General features: G+C 40.2%; 1 protein-coding gene across 3 annotated transcripts in view; it reads right to left on the reverse strand.

Moving 5' to 3' along the window:
* Positions 1-2946: 2946 nt before the first annotated feature.
* Positions 2947-23899, reverse strand: part of unc93b1 (unc-93 homolog B1, TLR signaling regulator) — a 29085-nt gene continuing 8132 nt past the window's right edge. For 2 of the 3 annotated variants that reach the window (XM_088342532.1, XM_088342530.1), the window contains exons 6-13: positions 21677-21806; positions 21421-21514; positions 20376-20500; positions 19606-19788; positions 18653-18926; positions 18460-18581; positions 17604-17726; positions 16185-16793 (exon numbers count right to left, since the gene is read on the reverse strand). In XM_088342532.1, the coding sequence (XP_088198658.1) occupies positions 16521-16793; positions 17604-17726; positions 18460-18581; positions 18653-18926; positions 19606-19788; positions 20376-20500; positions 21421-21514; positions 21677-21806 (1324 nt within the window). In that variant the 3' untranslated portion in view covers positions 16185-16520. Of the gene's footprint in view, positions 3157-16184; positions 16794-17603; positions 17727-18459; positions 18582-18652; positions 18927-19605; positions 19789-20375; positions 20501-21420; positions 21515-21676; positions 21807-23899 lie in introns of those variants that run through there. The other variant, XM_088342531.1, reaches the window with a different exon arrangement.

The following is a 23899-nucleotide window of genomic DNA, read 5'->3' on the forward strand; positions in this document are numbered from 1 at the left end:
TCTTCCAAACTCCATTACCAACCTTCTCAATGTTTCCTCAGAATCAGCCACAAGTGCCGTGTCATCTGCAAACAACAACTGACTTACCTGCCACACCGTTCCACTGTTATCCATCATCTCTACACCTCTGCCAAATACTCTTGCATTCACCTCTCTCACCACGCCATCCATGTACACATTAAACAGCCTTGTGTCTCGACGGATCACCACCTTATCGTGGTGGGGCGCGTCTCCATGACCCCTAGAGCTATGTCGGCGGGAGTCTCGTACTCCTGGTAGGGTTACCCAAGCCGAACAGGTCGAAGGGTAGAGTCCAGACTAAGAGTGATCCCAAAAGCTGGTGGCGGCACGCTTTGAGGCGGTTTCCTACAGACCTGGATCCCGTTAGCCCTGCAGTTGTAGAAAGATGCCGATCGTCTAGGGTTTCCCTTGCCACTGGAACCATCTTCTTTACAATCAAGATAGTGGCGTTGGGGAAAGCGCACCGCTTACGCCACTTTAAAAAACATCATTGTGCAGGTATCCTCTTTTACCTGAGTCTCAGACCACAATCCAGGATCGGACTGTTCAAACATCAGCAGACTCACAAATAAAAGAAGATGGTCATCATCGAATCGATGGACAACCCCAACGAAACAGCCATGGTGACATCATACACCCCGGTTTCACACCAGTCAACACAGGGAACCACTCACTTGTCTCACTCCCTACTCTTACACAGGCTCTGCTGTTCACATAAAAACTCTTCAATGCTTCCAACAACATTCCACCCACTCCATATATTACCATCTCTTGCCACAACGCCTCTCTATCAACTCTGTCATATGCCTTTTCCAAGTCCATGAAAGCCAAATAAACATCCTTACCTTTTGAAAAATATTTGTCACACATCTGTCGTACTGCAAACACCTGATCCACACATCCTCTTCCTTTCCTGAAACCACTCTGCTCCTCTATCATCACCTCATTCGTTCTTCCTCTCACTCTTTTAATCAGGACTCTTCCATACAGCTTACCCAGACAACAAACTGATACCTCTCGAATTGCTACATTCATACTTATCACCTTTACCCTTATACAATGGCACCACACATGCACTACACAAATCAACAGGAACCACACCACTTAAAAAGCATACATTCAACAAGCGTACTAACCAGTCAATCATAGCTGTGCCACCTTTTTTCAAGCATTCAGCGGTACAACCATCCAAACCAGGCACTTCGCCCCCTTTCATTTCTTTCACTACCGCTTGCACCTCCCACTTTTCCACAGGATCCACATTTAAATCACCCAACACGTCTCTCCATACCATCGATCGCCTCGACTCTCGCTTCTCTCCTATCCTACACATTTAGCAACTCCTCAAAATACTCTGCCTATCTCGTCCTGACTGCACTACCGCTAACCAGCAATCTACCATCCTTATCTTTCACGTGCTCTTCCTTTCCAGACTCGCTCTTTCTTACTCTTTTTACTTCTTCCCAGAACACTTTTATCCTTTCCTCAAAGTCAACCCCTATCTTTCGACACCATTCATCATTTGCTTTCCTTTTCGCCGCTTCCACTGGCGCTTTTACCAACCTTTTCTTCACTTTATACCTTTCATACGCATCACCACTCTTATCTTGCAGCCACTCCTCAAAGGCACGTCTCTTTTCTGTCACAGCCTCTGATACCTCATCATTCCACCATTCACTTCTTTTCCTGATACTTATTCACGCCCCTCTTTTTATACAATGTATTTCCAATCACCAACTAATTTTCCACACATAACTCAATCAATTTCTTCCCACTCTCAATTCTTCCTGGTACTCCATATCTACCAATCACATTTTCAACCGTTCCATTACCCACTCCAGCATTCAGGTCACCTAGTATTACCACTTTCCACTCTTCTTTTGCACTTGACACAGTCGGACAAATCCTCCCAGAACTCTCACTCCTCAGCACTTCTTTCTGAACCAGGTCCATATGCACTAAACATCCATACTTCTACAATCCACTTTAACCTCTCCCACATCAATCTGAAAGATATCTCTTTCCACTCCACCAGTTTTTCCTTTGCTTTCTCACTCAAAAGCACAGCCACTCCTTCTCTACCATGTCCACCCGTAATTCCAGACATTCTACCATACATACCGCCAAGCTATAATTCACCCTTTCCTTTCATCTTTGTTTCACTCAAGGCTAACATATCAACCTTCCTTTTAGTAAATGAACCACTATGATGAAACCCTAAGTATTGTGTAAAATAGATTACCTCACGGACACACTAACAAAAATAACAGAATTTGTGGACATATGCTCATATCACAAGATTAAGAGAAATCCCAGCACTACTCTTAATTTGTATGATGCTTACATCTGGGTTCACACAGGTGCTAGAAATCTATGAAAATGCTCAAATTTTAATGTTGTGTTTTCAAGCTTTGAAAAGTGCTGGAAATTTGGGTAAAGTGCTTGTAAATGCTTGAAAGTGCCACCATATTTCTCTGCTGTCTGACTCGACAGAGCATGCATTAAATGAAGAATAATAAAACAAGTCTGTTGGCAAATGACGCCGACACTGCCCTTGGTGGCTTCACTTTGCTATTGTATTTCTTCTCCCCTCGTGATTAATGGCAGCTGGCATTAGTTTGTGTGGCGTTGTCATGTGAAGCGTCATCGCCCCCTACCAGTCCAAACCAAGAGCATCATGAGAGGCTGCCGTTTTAATGAATGCTGGCTAAAAAAAGGTAAATACAAACAATGGTTAAACAAATTCACACACAGCATGCTACAAATTATGCAAAAAAGAGATCCAACTCTTCACAATGGGAGAGTCTGGTCTATCCAGTTGTATGATAGGTAATTCACGAGGATGACTGGCTTAACTTTTTTTTTTTTTGCTAACCACTTGCTAAATGTTACACCTATGCAGGACGCTATGAAATGCTGATTTGTGTATTAGTGTAAAGATTTATCTATTTTTAAAAACATTTTCAGAACCTCATTGGATTTGGTGCACAAACTTTACTGTTACGTCACTGGCTATTCTATCTTCTTTTAGCCCCTGACCGAGTGCTGCAAATGAAACAACCTCACAGATATGAAACGACAGGATGCTGACGTTGATTCCACTTCTTCTCTCCTAACACCTGGCCTGAAAGATCTCTGCAACACCGGGAGAATAACGTCATCAGAGTGTGAACAGCAAACTAAGTGGTAAGTGGCACTACGCTCAAACTACGGATAACGTAAGCAAGGTTGAGTGAGTGTAAATTTCACAGCCACTGGATTTGTGTCAAGTGTTTAATGAAATAAGCATTTTCTTCAATACAGCTATTTTAGTAGCCCTGCCAAGCGAGTTAGAAGGCTAATCTAATTAGCTAGTTAGTTAGCTTTTTAGATGTTTAGGTAATCTAACTAGCTATCTTCTGTTGCAGTATTAAAATTTGTCACTGTCTATATTTAGTTATGTCGGTATAGTTTCTTCATTGATAACTTATTGCAGAAACACATTTAAGTGTAGTAACGGAGGTCTTTTATTACGGCATGGTTTAGTACACGGGGTTGGTGTTCCAAGAAACACAATCAGCAAAGGCGACAGACCAAGAATTTATCAAGCGGTACTCGTGATCCAGAAGGAGAGATCAGGGTTCGGTTAGCTGGAATAACAAAAGGCTGAGACAAGAGTGCTTGTGATGTGACATGGAAGACAAGGAACTAGCATTGAACGAAGGGGACAGAAGGTTTAAATAGTGACAATGCAAAGTCATGATTGGAGGGAAATCAGGACAAGTGACCACTGTGTGGAGAGGAAATCTGAACCCAGAAGTGAGTGACCGAAAGAGTTAAGGTCGAGAGAGTTAGAAGAGTGAGGAGAGAGAGAGAGAGAGAGAGAGAGAGAGAGAGAGAGAGAGAGAGAGAGAGAGAGACAGAGACAGAGACTGAGAGAGAGAGAGACAGAGACAGAGACAGAGAGACAGAGAGATAGATAGAGATAGAGGTAGATAGATAGAGAGAGAGATAGAGATAGAGATAGAGATAGAGATAGAGATAGAGAGAGAGATAGAGAGAGAGAGAGAGAGAGAGCGAGAGAGAGAGAGAGAGAGAGAGAGAGAGAGAGAGAGAGAGAGAGAGAGAGAGAGAGAGAGAGAGAGAGAGAGAGAGAGAGAGAGAGAGAGAGAGAGAGAGAGAGAGAGAGAGAGAGAGAGAGAGAGAGAGAGAGAGAACCTACAGCGACACAGTGACCTGGGTTCAGATAAGTGACATTATTTCGCAATCGCAAGGCTTCTTGTTTCAAATGTTTTATTTTGTAGTCGGACGTGGTTTGGGCTTGTCATTGCAGTATTTTTGGAACCCGTTTGAACAAAGACATTTCTTTCCCGTAAACAATTCCACCCTCTTAGTTTTCTGTTTACTCATTGACTACCATTCTAGTACTTGTATAACGGTCAGCCATTTTGTTGACTGCACATTTGTTAATTATCCAGCCATTGTCATGTGGCTCGTTTATGTTCAGATTATTCTGTTATCAAAACTTTGAAAGCAACCACTCATCTCAGCTTTTATTTTGAGCTTCTCCCCTATAGAACTAACAGGCAGAGGAAGAAAACTTCACCACTTCCTTTTTCCATTGAGATCTGGTTGCTCCCTTATGATGCGCATGTTTTAGCAAATTGATTAGTATCAAGGTCACAACAGAAGGAAAACTGTTGTGGTGTGGGTCCACATGTTTCACACATTGCTAATTAGCACTCCCACATCCTTATCGTTTTCTGACTTAAATTTCTTGTTTTTAGCTTTCAACGCATCACTGTGAAACTTGCTTTACCCTCTATACAAGAGAGGTCAAGTCAAGTCAAGTTTATTTGTTTAGCCCTTAATCAAAAAAGTCTCAAAGGGCTACAAACACTACCCATTTCACATAAATGGGTTGTAAAGATGTCTATATTCTTGTGATTACCCCCCAAAATATGTTACCAATTTTTAATAAGTATGCATTAAGGCCGGATTTACCAAATTGAGAGATAATTTTTTGTTACACATTAGCACAAAGGGCTAGCAGTTTGATACTGTTGTGACATTGAAATGTGTCACTGCCTGTATTTTGTTTAAGATTGTATAATATCTTCATTTTTTATATGTCATTACAAAACATTTTATGTTTTCAGTATGTGCTGTGTTTTGTAGCCATATGTGGTCTTGAGCATTATTACATCATATCTGATAGAACCAGTTTAGGCAGAGGACAATTACCAGATGTTTCGTTTCGGCTTCTTGAGAACCCTTTCAGTATAAAAGTGATTGTTAGCCAGTTTTTTACTTTGCAGTTCTGACCTGCCACAGCTATTGTATGTTACTCATTTGTGTCCAGAATATTCTGATAATTATTCCTTCGAAGGAACTGCTCTTCTCTCGATCCTTTATTTGAAAAACCTACCTTCTCACAACCCAGAAATTAACTGAAAAAAGAAATTCCTCAACATTTTACATTTCTAAAATAGCTTGTTATTTTCTGTGTTGCTATGATCTTATTACATTTTTCTAATGATGATAGAATTATAATTTTAAAGGAAAAATTATAGTCAACTCCAGTGGTGTAAAAATACTTCATCCATTTAAATAAAACAATATTGATTAAAACACATGTACTATTTAATTAAAATGATTTTAAAGACTTTTAGGCATAGAAGCAAAGGAAATATGTAGAGATGTTAAGTTAGTTTGCAAGTTGAATAAACTTTTGCTAAATGTTATATGCGGTGGTCCTATTTTAGCGCATGTTTTACTTTCCAGGATAATTCTGTGACACCTTTCAGCACTTTGGTGCTGCCATGAGAGCACCTGTCATTATTCCCGCCTCCTGCTTCCTGTCTCTTTGCACTTCCACTTTCAAATTTATGACATCCCCTAAAGTGTGACCACGTGAATCTGCACCTGACTTCAATTTTCACGTAAAAATAGAACAAGAATGATTGACTTTCCAATGACATTGATTAAAACAGTACTGAATATCTATGTAGACCATATGTGTCAAAGACAAGGCCCGCGGGTTCAGAGTGGCCTGCGAGAAGGTTTTCTACCGCCCCCCTGAGATGATTTAGACACTGTATTGTGTCATGATCTGGCATCCCACCTTCCTTTAATGGGTGCCAACTGGGTGTGGAGCAAAACCCACGTGAGCCCAATCCCCACACACCTGTCCCATATTTTCCGATGACTTTCCATTGACTGCTCGTATAGCCCACAGAGAGTTATTGCATTTCCATTTCCGGTTTAGTCTTTGTTTCTGGTATAGATATTATCAGGTTTAAGTTTGTTTGGACAAGTTATTTGTCTTGTGATCCCCTTGTTTGATTGTGTTGCGAATTAAATATTAAAATGTATCGTTTACCAAATTGTTCGAATTTTTGGAATGTGGGAGGGAACCGGAGTGCCCCGAGGAAACCCACGCATGCACGGGGAGAACGTGCAAACTCCGCACAGGAAGGTTGGCAGCTGGATTTGAACCCATGACGTCAGAATTGTGCCGCATACGCGCTAACCACTGCGCCGCCGTGCTGCCTCAACTTGTATTCAATCATATAAAATCCTTTATAGTCAAATGTATAAAATCCTTCATTTGTTACTTTGTTCCTGGTTTTGTTATTGAAAACGACTCTTCTCACCATACCATTGCCTCAGTTCCTGCTTCCCTTCACTTGGGTCAACTTAAAAAGTGCAATGTTATTGTGTCAAACAAAAGGAATCCTTTAACTTTTTACTGTACTATATTCCTTGAAAAAAAATGTTAATGGTTAATAGATTTTTGCACTTAATTATTCTGTATTTCAATCAGATTGTGTTTTTTTATATTTCAGTTGAGTGAATGACATAAAATTGCTTTTTTTGCTTGAAATCCAGTTCAGCCCACTTAAAACAAAATTAAAGACTTACAGAGGATAATTCTTGATAATAGCTGCTAACGTCACCAAGGCAGCTTCTAACATCAATATCAATAAAAAGTTGGAAGACTGAAGATAAATGCATATAATACACCGCAAAAAAAATCAATATTAGGAGTAGTGACAACTTCGACTTATATATTTTCTCTGCACGCCCATGGGAGGAGCTGGCACACCATTTGGAACCTTTTTTTTTTTCATTTCAAAATGTGCCACATCACAACTTTTGTAGAGGGAAATTCAAAAGAACTATCTTGTCATGCCGATTTCACCTTTATTCCAGATCGTCTCAGTCACTGATAGCAGATGACACCTTCGTCGTAGATTTTTGATGAAAATAGGTTTGCGAAATTCTGCAATGCTATGTACACAGAACAGAGAAAGATGTTGAAAGAATTACTTGAGATGGTTATTTGTCTACACAATTTATCTTTGTTTTTAGTCAACATAGTCTGTCTTGCTGTGAGTAAATCGGTGCCGCGTTGTGTTTGTAAGGTTGACAAAAGCTTAACTAGGGGGAATCATTAATGAGGGAAGCATCCGGCTGACTATAACAGATAAGTAGTGAATACATATATAGCTTTAGCTGTTAAAGTTTATATCTGTGTTGCTCAAAGGGTCGCTAGCTGTGACTAGCACAACATTAGCAACTAGCTTTGCTAAAGGAGCTGATATCACAGATGCTGCCACTAGCCGTATTAGCTTTAGCAACTGGTGTTGCTGAGACATCCTTGAGCAATAATCCTCTCAATAAAACATTGGAAAATTGAAAATTACAGGACTACAAAAATACATACTTTTTTTCCCGATTTTTCATATTGTATTTTTTAGAATTTTGGCAGTCGTCGGCCTGAACTGTGCAAATATTTAACTTTAGTGATTAGCTTTTAGATTTAGTATTGTCTAGCATTGCTTTAGGGCTCACTAGCTGCAATAAGCACAACATTGCCAACTAGTTTTAGCAGCTTCTTTGATTTGGCCCGCTGTCCAATTGAGTTTGACACCCCTGAGGTAGACGTTTATTGTGTACTCTTTATTGTGTAGCCGTAAGCATGACTCATTAGCATGTAGCTGTTCGCATGTAGCATCTAAGATGACTCGTTAGCATTAGGCCTTCAGCATGTAGCTGTTAGAACAACTTGTTAATATGACTCGATAGCATGTAGCAGTTAGCAAAACTCGTTACCATATAGCCCAGGGGTCTCCAATGTGGTGCCAGTGGGCACCAGGGTGCCCCCTAAGGAAAGCTGAGGTGCCCGCGGACATGTTCTAAAAATAGCTAACCAGTGCTGGGTCATTTTGATTTTCAAGTAAATGATTGTTTTAGTTGTTGACTGAGTCTATTCAAACTTACGTTCACATGACCTGTTAATACATTGGTAACAACATAGTAATAACATAAATTGTTATAATACAAATGCATATCAAAATGGTTTCCTTTTGCACTAATAAGCAACAAAAAGTATGTCTCAGTTTGAAAAGGTTGAAGATCCCTGAAGTAGCGATTCGCATGTAGCGGTTAGCATAATTCCTTAGCATGTAGTCGTTAGCATCTACTCGTTAGCACGTACCCGTTAGCATAACTCGTTGGCTTGTAGTCGTTAGCATGCAGCCGTTTGCATGACTCATTAGCATGTAGCCGTTAGCACTAGTGGTAATGAGTTGCGCCTTGCCTTAAAATTACTTAGGACATGACATGTAATCTCTGCGTTTGACACGGCTCATTGATACTGTGCAGTTCTGGCGTCGCAGAGCAAACGTTAGCAGAGAAAGCAATAAGCCGCGAGAAGCAATAATGCAATTCCTCGACCTCTAGAGCTTCACATTGTTCGCTGGAACAAAAGTCTTGTTATCGCTGACAAAGACATAATAAAACCTGTCTCTTTGAATATGTGTCAATCCTTTACTTGTTTGAATCCGAGGGGCTGTAAGAAATGTCAGGTCCACCTCACAAGAAGGCAAAATTCACCCTTGTAAATTGTACCCCGGTGTTTCAACATGGACAAACACATACCCCCAATCCAAGCGAATCGAGACCCTCACCAGCAGTTGTGTGGTGTGTTATTATAATACTCTAAAATGTAATTTCATCATTATATGGGTTTTACAGTTATATCTGTTTCAGTATTTACTTACATTTACATCTGATAGTGTATTAGAGTGATTTACTTATGGTTTATGTTTGGACCCTTTCCAGAACACTCAAATTTCAAGGAGTCAGCCTATGCTGCCCCCAGTCGACAATAATGTAACTAATTTCTCAAAAGATAGAATATTCACGAAGCGGCGTTTTATTTTTTTGGGGTGGGGGACAACAAATTCTTCCATTACCTGTATGAGGACTCTTGACAAAAAGAGATCCAAAACACTAAAATATGATGTATTTATTTTCACATTGACATCAGTCATCATCTTTGAATAAGGGCAATTTGCTGTTAAATGATAGATAGATAGATAGATAGATAGATAGATAGATAGATAGATAGATATTTTATTCATCCCGAAGGGAAATTCACATTTCCAGCAGCATCCCTGAGCTGAGAACAGTACAATAATAAAGCCAAAAGAATACAATATACAAATACCCAGTGTGACGTGCAAATGCCCACTGTAGCGTGGAAATGAATGAAACAATGAAATGAAACAAAATTCCTGGGGTGTAAATGGATTTTAAATGTATTTGATTTTTTTTTTATCTACTTAAATGCATGATCCTTAGTGCATTGAAAGCCATTAATTTAGATGTTCAGTTTTGTAAAGGTCTTACAGATTAAAAAAAAACACTGTGAAAATATTAACTGTAAAAAATGTTTCTACATTTATGGAAGAGGTGGTTTCGAAGAAATAAAATCCTCTTGCTGTCCAAATTCGATTTCCGACCCTTCAAAGAGCTGAGCAGTCGAGGTCATGTTTGCGCATCCCACACTAAAATGCAGTGCAAGGATGCAGGACATTTGTTGAAACGGGATAACCCTTCCACGTGTGATGCATTGACATCAGATGTTATGTGTCTTTCACAACAAAATATCAAAAGCCACATGCAGCCATTTTAACACCATTTCTTGCAGCTGCATCTCACCGTCACAGTTGGAATCATTAAGTGCAGACTACTCGATAAACACACTTGTTTCAGCATGATCCTTCCTTCTATGTTGCCATTGTGTAACCCTTATGGCAACTGTTTTTCTTCTGTGAATAAGTTACAGTGTTTAAAATGTAATACAAGGCTAAAACAGTAGTAGATGGTCTTTATAAGTTGTGTTTATCTAGGCTTTAAGTTGAAAGGTGTAGTAAAATAATACTATTTACAGGTTTCTCGAGTCGCTTTCGTTTTTACCTGCTCAACATAGACAGAGACTCAGACAATGGCTGACAGGACTGTTGCACGTCTAATCCATCCTTACCCATGTTGAAGGATTAACGAGACAATTTTGTAAGTTTTTAAAAATGTTTATATGCTGTATAAACGACTATATCTTGTAATGGTAAAGATTGTAAAGATTATGCACATTTTATTCTTATAGTCTCAATGTAATGTACTGTACTTCCGCAGTTTTCACCATCCAGAGATGCACATATAAGCTTCAATTACACATCGCCTGCGGTCCGGATCTTTCTTTGGTGGTCTAGCTCGGTGTCATATTGATCGCACTACAGTTGTGCTCCAACAAATCTGTGTATTGCCTTTGCTGCTCTTTGAGGAGTTGACCAATCATGACTTAGTTGCATTTTATTGTTGCTGTGTTTGGACTGCATCATCTTTCAGCCTCAGAACGACAGAGATGTCAATTGTATCAAAGAAGGATTGTGGATTCTGATCTTGTCTTTTAAGTGTTTGTTGAATTCTGGGTGAGAAAAATGTTGATAAATTAAGAGGCTGCAGATGAACTGCTTCTCAAGAAGTTTTTATTGGCAAAATATATTTTGGAGACCACCGCAATACAACTCTTCAACCAGACAATCTTAGCAATAGTTTCTATTTCATTTTGAAGCAAGATTTTTATACGTTTTTTGAGACGTTGTATAGGTCAACGGGAAATCGCAACTTCAGTTTTCTGCTTGTTTACTTTAGCACATTTTTGTGTAACAGCCAATTCTCAACGTTTCAGTTTTTTTTAGGCATTGAATAAGTCAACAGGAAACCACAACTGCAGTTTTCTGCTTGTCACTGTTCGCACATTTTCATGTTATCAGCCAATTCTCACAGTTTTAGTTCCCTATTCGGAACTTTGGTCTTGTGGTTTCACGACACCAGGCTGAATTTTGTTCTTTCGCATGAAGTAGCTAATATTAGTTTGAAGTTTTAGTTTGCATTTAAATCCATTTATTAAAAAAAAGCTGATATGCTTCATGTACAATAGGTCTACGGTGTCTGTTTTCTTGTGGTTAGATTTCAAATTGTGAACCCTGAAAGTCCTAACAGGTCAGGATTCTAAGGACTGTATTTTCTGCCGACATTTGGTGCAAATGGAGCACTTTCGTTCTGCTGGGCCATCGAGTCGACACGGCATAATTTGACCGTCCTCTTTTAAAGCTTCTCTTGCGCAATTTACATTTCATGGAGGTGTCCATTGTCACAGTGTCATTATGTGCTCAGTGACTTTTAGGGTTTTTTCCTCAAAATTCCCACCAAAGTGTATGTGCGAGAAACACTCTGAATGCTTTTCCTCTTCTTGACCTGGTCATAAGGGCAATGTATCTCGCAGCATGTTGGGACAAGTCCTATGAATGGATATGATGTCATTAATGAACAATATGAGAGAGACGAATGGATGGATGTTTTTCTACTTTTCTTGTTCCCATTTGCGTTGCTTTAAAAGCTTTTGTGGTCCATCAGAGGAGGTGAGGAAAGGAGATGAAAGCACATGGATGCAAAGCACAAAGCTATGTTTGTTCTATCCGGTGGTGCAGGCACCCAATCGACCGCTAACGTAATACTTTGAATTGACGTGGGTAATTTTATATAAGCCCTTGATTCAATTGAATGAAATATTAGTTGAAAATCTTCATGACGTGGTTTGTACCAATGAACATGAACAGTGATGTGCATGGAGGTTCTTGTCTGGAGAAGCACAGTTAGATTTAAAAATAAATTAACCTACATCATTTGATTGGCAGAGCAAGAAAGCAATGTTTAAACAGAAGCATAAAAAATGTGATATTCTCTTACTTTAACCTATAAAAGAAGTCTATGCGCTTTTCCTTTAGAATAAAAGTATCAAGGATAGGTAATTCTACATTAGGAAAAAAGTTCATGTAAAGAGAATAAACGATACTGGATGGTTTGACCTGCTGTTAGCTGACTAACATACATGATTCTATTGTTTTGGGCTGAGGATTGCGGGAATTCAGAATCCTTGGTCTCACTATTGCCCTCTGCCATGAGGCAAGAGAAATGCGTGCACCACTCTGCATCTGCTGAGCACAGTAATTCATAACAAAGCTTAGCTTGAAGCTCAACAACCCAAGTGACAACCCTCAAATTAAAAAAAAGGCTCTCAAAAAACACTAACACTGCAAATTGTGTACGGTAATCCCTCGCTGTGTCACGGTTTTGATACTTTGTAGATTTTCATACTGCATTTTGTTCTGCAACAGACAACACACAGCAAATGCTATCACGGAGGCAGGTTTCGAAGGGCTGTGTATATGTGTGTGTATGTATGTTGGGTCGGCGTGACTGTGTGCACGACTGTGATAGCCTGGTGCATGCTGTCGGTCAAACAGTGGGGTGGGCGCACATGTACATCTAAAAGAAACTACGTAGTTTGGCGACAACTAGTAGTTCAGCGGCTCGTTACAATGACAAGAAATTCATCAAATGAATCCGACTCTTAGGAAAGTCAGAAGAGCGCAAAGAAATGCTGATCACTAATGGGTGCTCTGTGGATTGTTATCTGTTCCGGGAAGAGACCTGAGGCGTCGCCGAAAGAGGAAGCAATAGCGAGGCTTAATGTCCAGCCTACTGCTAGGGCTAGGCTACATAACAACTCTCTTAAGCCACCCATGCCGAGCCTGTATATACAAATACCAGATCCAATACCCGTCAAACGGATGACCTGGAGCTATATCTCACGGGAAACCGCTACATTCGGGTCAGTTGTATTTTAATCATTGCTTTCTTACACCGAAAGGAGAAGCCCTCCAATTTTGTTGTACTTTTGTATAATGGCAATAAAGAGCATCCATTTAACTAGAAATTGTGTGTTCTTTGCTTTAATTAGTAGATCTGTAGTTTAAACTGTTACTGATATATAATACATAATGAATATTTTGACCATTAGGGGACTTTTTGAGAACACAACCCTCGCAAAAGAAAGGGATTACTGTAGTTAGCAGTAGTTCTAAATTGTAACATTACTATTCCCACAAGGTGGCAGACCTAGTCTCTTTGCACTTAGAGACCACTGGGTTATATATTGGTTTCTTCTATTTTATGAGTACATTTCTTGGACATTTAGAAATGCTGTACCTCGATCACATCAAAATGTAAAGGGAGTTGCAAAATGCATTTGAAAAAAAGTGCATTTTTGGAGTTGTTGGGGAAGTTGCAACTGCAGGGTTAGCAAAAACTGAAAATCATATTTCAGAATGGATAACCATAATTTTCCAATTTGGAAAACTTTTTCATAGTGTGTATTATTTGAACTTCAGACATAGCAATATGATGTAGTACAGAGGTCTCCAATATGTTGCCCACGGGCACCAGATAGCCCTCTAAGACCATCTGAGTAGCCCACAGACTGGATCTGAAAATGTATCATGGGTCATTGTGACTCTCTAGGAAAGAATACAATCTACTGAGAATCAGTGACCAAAATGCCTCATTTTACATCTCATTTGTTTGCACAGCTTATTTGAAGTTTTTGAGTACCCATAGTAGCAAGATGACAAACATTATGTCAGCTCCCTTTTAAATGAGACTCTCATGTAAAATAAATTCAAATTTCTAAACCCACGAATAATTTTTATTATAATTCATGGATTCAAATCAACATTTTTTTTAATGAATTAAGTAATACCTGACCATTAGAAGGCGCTAAATAATACACACTGTCCCTTCAGGATTACAAAAAGAAACCTCTGGCGATTTTTGTTGTTTTCATACAAAACACGTATTTCCTAATTTGCAATAAACTGGCTTCGTAAAATATGTGATATTCGTAGTATTTGGCAGCACGGCAACTGAGTATCAATGCTTAAAAATGTGGCTCCTTTCCCATCATTTAGTTTAAAGATGTATGGATTTGGAGTTTTGTTAATCTATGCCTTAATTCTTAAATTTATGACTGCAGTCTCAGTCAGCTCATCCATGATGCGCGCGCAAGTACGTGTATTCCTTAGGGGCCGGTCACACAGACATTTGCTGCTGAATCACGGCCAGAAATTTCTGCCTTTGAAGCGGACGCTATTGGACGCATTGAGATCGCCATTCAGACAAGATACAGCGGTGCTTAACACGAGGTCGGAAATTCGCGCGCGGGTGGCAGCGCGAAACTGTTTGGCGCTGCTCAATTCTTCAGAGCAAGGGTACACAGGCTTTCACGAGCGTATTGAGGCTGGACCACGGCCAATAATTTCTGGCCGTGAAGCAGATGCCGTTGGGCGCTGTTGGACGTTTTGAGACCGCCATATAGACGAGATAGAGCAGTGCTTTACTCGCGGTCGGAAATTTTCACGTGGTTGGCCGCGCTCAAAACTTTTGAGCTGCTCAAAAGTTTGAGCACGTGTTAAACCGCGTGCCGCACACGTGGTCAACACGAGGAAATGACGCGGAAATGACGCGGAACGACGTGCTCTGGCCGCGGCCAGGGCGTGGTTACACATGGGTAGGACGGGAAATTTCAGCGGGTAATCGTGGGTGGAGCATGGTAATACCATGTTCTGCGCCTGTATCGCGGTTTTATTACGTGAAATTAGCGTGTTACGCGTGTGACAGTCAAACGCCTTTCTCCGCGTATAAACAGCGCGAATGCCGAGCACACGTCAGTTGTGCTCGTGACGTCAAGGGGGTGAACATGGATCCCCGTCAGCGTAGTTTCTCTTCATTTCGAATAAATCCTTCGGTGCATTCACAATGGTCGCAGCAAGGCTTTAATGCTAGGACCTTAGCTTGGCCTATTGGCTGAGAGTAAGAGTCCCGGCTCCTAAGCTTTGTAGCGTATTATGAACTGATCGATAATGAATAATGAATAAAGAAGATAGACCAACAACCCTTAAACCCCACCCCCCTGTCAGCGTAGTGACCTCGTCTTAATCCATTTCTAATTCTTGACATCTCTTTTCAAGATAATATAATAAAAATGATACCAGAGCTTGAAATCTTGATCTTCACGGGACTGTGTCTTGTGCGGTGATGATTTTTACGGCCCGGTGCCGAGATTTGCATCCCCTCGCTACTACAACCACTTAAACTTCGTTTTATCTCACTTTTAGGGAATGTAATGGCGAATATATAACCAAAACCACTTCGTGTGCATTTGTTGGAAATGTAATACAATTTAAACCATTCCGTCTTTGTTTTTGTTGTGAACGTAATCGAACCGTAAATTCTCCCCCCCTCGCGTGAACGCGCATTCTGCTGCGCTTTCAACGAAAGCGATCGTATTCTATATAAAACGCTTATTAAAACTATAAAGCGAGCTAATTATAACAATTGGGAGATCCTAGTCTATATAACGCGTTTATTTAAACAATAAAGTGCGATCGTATTCTACAAAATGCGTTTGTTACCGTGGATGAAAAAGTCACGCGAGGGGGTGGGGCGGTGTGGGTGTTGCGTAAGAGTTGGATTTGGGCACAACACCGGCTCGGGAGCTTTTATACCCGTGGTCCACACGTGAAAATGACGCAGAAATGACGCGATGAGGAAGCGGAACAGTCGCCGGCGTCTTTTTTCCGGCCATACCACAGATGAACAGCGGGTTGGCCAAATTTGCGCATTTTCCATCCCGGGCAACCACGGGCAAAAAAAAAACGCAAAATTTTAGCCGTGATTCAGCCGCAAATGTAAGATACGCTCAAACTCCTCTTTTTTCACCTTTTTGGGGTTTTTACTAGAAGCACACCATTTCTTACTTTCACAATTTTCATGCATCACTGACAAATGGAAATTAAAAAACCTGCGGGACAAGCATGATGTCACTTTCCAGCCTATCCCCACAGCACCCATTCCTGGTAAAAGCAGATAGGAGCAGTGATAAATAAAGCATAAGGGCTCTTAGAACGCAGTTGGGAATAGTTAACACTTACTTAATAGAGAAAATATTTTACTTTCAACTTTTTAAGGACAACTTATACAATGCACTCCTGTAAGCATAGCTGCTTTAAAAAAACACTAAGAAATAAAGAGCATGAATTTAAAGGCAGACTGTTTTAGTGGACAGAGAGTAAAGACAAGGCCTGTTCACAAAAACAAGAGCTTCTATCTACATTTGGGGAATTTCCACAAGTTTTCATTTGACTCATAGTTAGGATGCTAATTATAGCTTGAAAATAGATGAGCAAATTTTCTGATCAAGAATGGAGAGCTTGCGACAACGTACTGAATGACGAAATGCTCGCTTCCTCCTGAATGACCTCCATTCATCACGCTTGGCCCTCCACATGGGCATCCACCTCGCCATTCTGTGGGGTCTCAGGCCGGGACCCATTCCTGGCCCCATTCCTTCTGGCACGAAGTGAGTCATTGCCCTGAGTTCCGGCATCCTTGCGTTCGGCCTCAGTATCCTGCGCGTCAAAGTTGTCAGCCAGCCGCTCATCTTCCTCCATCTCCTCTTGGTTGTTTTTGTCATCCTCCTCGCTTCTTTCGGAGTCTGACTCATCTGAGTTGCCGCTTTCCAAGTAACGGTAACCTTTAACCTGTGGACACAAGATGTTATTCCTGCTATGTTCACTAAAACTAGGACTACAATGATTAGTAGAGGTTGTTAAAAAAAAAAAAAAACGATAATAGAAATTTAGTAATCCCTCGCTAAATCTCGCCTCGGTTATCACTGGTTAACTGTGTATCCTTTTTATCATTGATATCAACATATTGTTCATTAAATTCTGCACTGGACAGCACACAGCAAATAATATCACGCGGGCATGGTTGTATGCGTGTGTTGGATGCGCATACAATCAAAATGAACACAAGTGAGGGTGAGACAGGCGCAGCACCTAATACATCCAATGGTTTTGCAATGTTCTTATGCTCCCCCATCGACGGATCCCTTGAGTAAATCAACACTGTCCTGATTGTGTGAGAGGGACCACATCTCCTTTTATTGTGATTTAGAGCATTTTATTGCCTTTTTGCCCTTAATAATGAATCCCAAGAAACGAGTATGAGTGTCTGCCATTGAAGCACTGGACTTCCCCGCAGAGGCTTCTGTCCCCGCGACCCGACCCCGGATAAGCGGAGAATGATTTATTACAGGTGTATCTTTATTTTCTACACAATTCCATAATTATCATTGTTACGATATACGTTTTATTGCAACTTTGGGTAGGTATTTAGTATGTGGCTATTTTAAAGGAGTTTTAATGGTCGGCTTATATGCGATGTAGGCTTATATGCAAGGATATATGGTGGTAAAGTGACAAATTAGTGACTAAATTACTTGAAAGACAATTGTTCTTGCGCATACATTGAACACATGAACTTGTGTTTAAGGTCAGTGTGGACACCTTGTGCTTCGGTCGTGGGATACGGGGCAGCCTGTGTTGGTCTTTCTTGGCAAAACGACGTTCCATCAGCCAATAGCAATAGCAGGCTAGCAGCAACGTTGCCAACAACATGGCAAGTTTAGCCTACATTTAAAAGAATGGGGGGAAAAAGGAATAAAGTACAACAATTTGTTTACAGAATGACCTACAATATGAGTTATTTTTTACACTTGTGGAAAGGTATTTGGGGCTAAAATGAAAAAAATATAAAAATGTGTTGACAGGTGCTTGGAAAGTGCTGTACTGAGATCAAATTTGGAAAATCTCAATTCTATTAGTTTCGAATATATGTTCAATTGTATTCAACAAAATAGGCAGTTAATACATGGAGTTCCAATTTAAGAAAGTAGTCATTTTGCTAATTAATGTCAGTCCACTGAAAAATTAAAGTTGTAGTACGGTCATCTTCACTCAACAGTTTCAAAATAAATGCCCTTCAAATATAAACAGTGGCATCATAATAAAGCCACCTTTAGACTAGTAGGAAGGCATACATTATGTTTTATATATTGTAAATTCGAGACTACAGACACACCTGATCGAAAGCTGCATGCGCAAATTTAAGGAAAAAACTTTTTATTGCAACCATCCGTTTTGTAAAAAAAATAAAAAGAAAGAAAAATGAGACACATTGTATGGTACAGCTAAGCGTTTATAATTTAAGGGGAAAAAGTACTGCTTGGAGTCCGGAATTTACAGTACATATACTACAATTGATATCAATATTGTTTTGCAAAAGCAAGCCGTCACCAGTAGGGGAAAAAACTAAAATCGTGCATCCCTAGATACTTCACACTACAGCAATGATGTCACTTACCCTCATGGGAAACTCTGACCAAAGGTAGACAATGAAGATGGCAATGGCTTGCAACCAGTGATAGATAGTGTAGACAAAGTCCAGACGCTCTTTCTCCTCAGCATATAAGATACCAAGTAAAGCTGAAACAGATGCTTTCAATTATCAGTTTTAGAGCACATGCATGCACTGATACATCTCAAATGCTACATACTGCTGACTCCAGTCTTGTTCAGGGCTGTACCGAGCCCCCACAGGGTTAAAATGACCAGAAGAGGAGCCTCATACTCAAAATGCAGAGGTTTTGGCGAGAAAACCATGAGAACCACCAGTAGCACCATATGCACAGCGGCGCCTGCTGCTAAACAAAACCATCGTGGGAGGCGTAGGAGGCAGAGGGACAGGGAAGAGAAGATGGAGCATGACAGTCCATAGACCCCAATCAACAGCCACAGCTTTTGAAGGCCAAGGGTGCAAACGCCATAGGACTGCAGGGAGACAAATTACTCCAAATTACCATATTTTCCGCACCCCCAAAAGATACTCATTTATCATTTATTACGTACTCTGGACAATAAGGCGATTGGAATTAAAAACGACTATTAGTGCATCGATTGATCGTTTGGAAGATGTTTCCCACCAAAATTGTAAAACATTGTATCCAACAAGATCAAACCCAGTTCAGGACGGTGAGAGCACCGAAATCTAACCACAAGACCACTAGTGATACAGATAATAAACGAACAGGCATTCAATGTTATCTCATGATCACAGAAGGGAGATTGGAGAAAACAGAAAGTCGTCCTGAAAGATATAAGATCAATTTAATTATATTGTTATTGAAACACTCCCAATTAAAACAAAATAACATATTAGCTCACTGTTATAAGCACTAAAATTGAAAGCTTTGAAATGTTTCCCTTGTAGAAATTTTGTAGTATTTCTATACCTACAACTCAGGCCAGAAAAGGTACAGTCTCTAAGCATTACCTTGTAAATATTTTGCCTATTTATCATGACATTGTTTAATCTTATGTTTATTTTATTTAGTCTTTATTTTGTGTTTACCCAGGAGCATCACTGTCTAATCTCGTTGTAAACAATGTTTACGTTGTTATCAATGACAATAAAGACAATTCAATTCAATATATCTAATAAGCACAGTACCAGGCTGAATCCGGTGAGGGCGAAGAAGACTTCCAATCCGCTGTAGATGAAGAAAGGGCACAGTAGCCGCAGCCGGTAGTCCCTCAAATGTTTAAAAGGGAGCTGGAAAATATTTCCCCAGCCAATACTGCGGAGATCTATTTCCTCCGTTGGGCGGTAGGCAGCACCGCACAACACAAGGAACTGTATAAGGGCAAAAACATGTACTTCAAATTAGAAAACAAGGGGAAAAAATCTAAGGTCTTCATCTATCCATCCATCCATCCATCCATTCATCCATGCATCATCGTCTGCTCGTTCGGGGTCGGGTCGCAGGAACAGAAGCCTCAGCAGGGAAGACTAGGCGTCCCTATCACCAGACACTTCCTCCAATTCATCCAACAGGATCCCGAGGCTTTCCCAGGCTAGCCTGGAGATGTAGTCTCTCGAGCATGTCCTGGGTCGGTCCCCGTGTCTCCTGCCCCGAACACCTCCCGAGCGAGACGTCCAGGAGGCATCTTTATCAGATGCCTGAGCCACCTGAGCTGGCCCCTCTCAACGCGGAGTCGCAGCGGCTCTACACTGAGTCCCTCATGGATGACCAAGTAGGAACGTAATCGACCAGTAAATCAAGAGCTATACCTTTCGGCTCAGGGTCCGCATTAGGGTAGACGCAACTTCATAATAAAGTGACATTGTTTTTCATGATAACGGAGTATCCGTCTCAAATTAAACAGGAAATATTCTTAAGACAACAAATTGCAAAGTTTTTTTTAGTTGTGTGCACTTGCGATGATCATGGAGAGGAAAGCGAAGCCCATAAGGACGCTCTCCACAATGATTAGCTTCATGGACTGGGGGAGACTTCTGAGCACAGTGTTGTTGAAGCCCGGAATCACGCCACTGATTTCGGCTCCTGGTAAGACACAAGACAACCTTGATGTATTTCGGAAACATTAAATGACAGAATTTTCCGGACAATAATTTGCACCTAAAAACCTAAACCGGCCAGAAATTTGAAAGTATGCCTTATAACTAATACGGGGGATAAGATTGGAAATGTATACAGTATTTAAAGGTGAGTTGTGCTACACAAGATATTACGATATACTTCCGTATGCGGACAAAAAAAAACAAGGCCATTACCTCATGTGCTGTCCCTTCTTAAGGTTTCTTCATGTCCCACAGCTGAGGTTTTGAGTTTTTCCATGCCTTCATGCAGGCTTTAGATCAGGGGATGGTGTAATAATAGCCTGTAATCTGTAATAGTCTGTGCAGCCCTTTGAGACTTCTTATGATTAAGGGCTATACAACTAAACATGACTTGACTTGACTAGGTATATTTGAGCAGCTGGCCCAAATCACATTAAATTCAATGAAACTGTATAGAACCCAGGTTGTGGCGGTGAGGGCACCAACACTTAATTACTAGACTATGAAAAGGCATTAGAACTTATCTCATTATCACACTATTTTTTACTCATGGTGCCAGGAACATTGATTTTCATAGTGCATTCTGATAAGTACATATTAAACCGAGATGTTATTGATGGTATGCAGAAATGGAAATCTGATTTGGATAAGTGTTCGTTTGCAAGCTCTCAAGATTGCACAAACCAGGAAATATAAAAGGTTCACTGCTTTCACACGTCGTGGTACACGTTTCCTCCCATATCTTTAAGTATGTAGCTATTTTAAGTAGTTTTATGGGGTCGGCGTATATGCGATGTAGGCTTACATGTGAATATATATGGTATATATGGTAATTTGTTCTGTATCAAAATCGTGTTTGGCTCTTATTTTAAACTAGGGTTCAGTGCAGCACTGTGAACTCACCACAACTTTTGACGTCACTTAGAATGTGACTGCTCTCAAGTAGGTGGCCACTTAGAATGACGCTTGTTGGGATCTCGGCAAAGACCAAGCTCAGCTGGCGAGATAAGGAAGACACGTCAAACCCTTGTACAAGGACACAAATCAAAATTATAACAGTAATTTAATGTTTGTATTAAGTTATTTTAAGATTCCTATTTTAACAACATAACTTGGTGATTTCACTGCCTGAGAATCGGCTATGTTGATATGGACTCACATGAAAGATCATACTGAAGATAGACTGGAAGATGATAATATATTTGTGGCAGGCTCCTTCTGGAATCTTCTTCTGCTCTTGTACGTGCTCTTCCTTGTAGTTGGCATATTCATAATACTGTTGTGCCATCCTTTTGGTGACATGGAAAATATGAGTTTAATTAGTTTATTAGTGAATACATTTTTCTCTAACTTCAAACACAAGCTACAACTTACATTAATTAGCAAATTGTAGCAACACAATAGAAGTCTTCATTTTTAGGCATTATGATCAGTCTTAATATTCACACTGCAATCTTCCACATCACATTATTCTTGCGATTGATTGTGCTACTGTCAAATCCTAATAGTTAAAAACATTTATAATGTGATGTTGCACTGCGAGCAAGATTTATATAAATCCAAACAAATGATTGTCAACATTTGTTTATAAATAGCTGGAAAAGCTTTCTTGCCTTTTAATATTGATGGTACTTGCTACATCTATGCCATCCGAAGTCTTAAAGGGACAGTGTGTATTACTTGACTACTAGATGAAGCTGTAGGATGTAGTGCAAACGAGAACGAGTGCTGAAAAACACAAGGAAAAGGAACAACTACGGAGACTCAAAGTGACCAAAATCAAGCCTTAACGCCTCTTACAAGATTTTTGGGTACGCGTATGAGCAAGATGTCTCCAAAAATATGTCAGCCCCCTCTAGGGGACGCTTATGTTATGTATAATTAATGCAGATTTCTCAACCTACAAATATTTTAAAACAATTGTATGACACGATTGTATGATATTTTGTGTATTTTTGCCTATAATTAAAATCAATATTTTATTTATATATTGACATATATATATATATATATATATATATGAGGTCGTTGGAACCTGCTGCGTGGGTTCAAATCCAGCTACCGGCCTTACTGTGCAGAGTTTGTATGTTCTCCCCATGCTTGCGTGGGTTTCCTCCGGGCACTCCGGTTTCCTCCCACATTCCAAAGACATGCATTTCAGGTGAATTGGCCGGTCCAAATTGTCCCTAGGTGTGACTGAGCGAGTGAGATGTCTGTCCCCGTGTGCCCTGCGATTGGCTGACAACCAGTTCAGGGTGTCCCCTGCCCACTGCCCGGAAATGGCTGGGATGGGCTCCAGCCCCCCCACGACCCTAATAAGGATAAGCGGTACAGCTAATGAGATGAGACGATATAGATAGATATATATATATATATATATATATATATATATATATATATATATATATATATATATATAATATATATACTTTACATTAAAAAATATATATATATAATTACATATATATAATTTTTTTTAATGATCAAAGTGTTTTTACCACTAGGAGGCACTAAATAATACACATTGACCCATTAAAAAACTCTCTTATCACAATCAGACTGCTTGGCTGGATTAAGCATGTTAGGCAGTATCATTTGGAATCATGTTCTGATGTATATGGCTGCATATGTTTTCCATCCATCCTGCCATTATCTGCACCGCTTATCCTCACCCTGCCCACTGCCGTATTAGGGCAGTGGGCAGGGGACACCCTGAACTGGTTGCCAGCCAGTCGCAGGGCACACAGGGACAGACATCTCACTCGCTCAAATGTTAGTGCATCACTGAGGTATTGCCATTATACGTGAGGACTGCTTTGCAAACTTTGCAAGTAGTCTTTTTATTTGCCGTATCTAGGCTAAAATGCTACCAAACTTTAGAAGTTTTGGTACACACACTAAATGTTGCCACTGTCATTTCTGTATGTTACCACTCGAGACAAAGACGCTCTTGCGCATCAGTGACTCTCAGCAGAGATTATTGTTTGTTTGTTTGTACATGATTCAGATTGAATCGTACATGATTCAATTGTTTGTTTGTTTGTACATGATTCAAATTGAATCGTTTCTCCGGCGCCGTCACGAATGGCAGCCACTCCAGCAGCTCCCGTGTTATTTTCGATTGTTCTCAGTTATTTTTGATTGTTCTCAGCTTAGGGATGCTGCTGGAAAAGTGAATTTCCCTTCGGGGATGAATAAAGTATCTATCTATCTATCTATCTATCTATCTATATCAAGTAGAGATGCCTCACTCATTTGGAAAAACGTGTCTGGTGACGATTGTCTACGATGGCCTCTAAATAATAAACATTGTTCCATTATAAAACTCTCTCAACACAATTAGACTGCTTGGTTTAGCATGTAAAGCAGTGTAATGCTATGT

This window comes from Urocampus carinirostris, chromosome 8 (assembly GCF_059441175.1).
Source record: "Urocampus carinirostris isolate Australia breed hairy pipefish chromosome 8, RoL_Ucar_1.0, whole genome shotgun sequence".
Lineage (NCBI taxonomy): Eukaryota > Metazoa > Chordata > Actinopteri > Syngnathiformes > Syngnathidae > Urocampus > Urocampus carinirostris.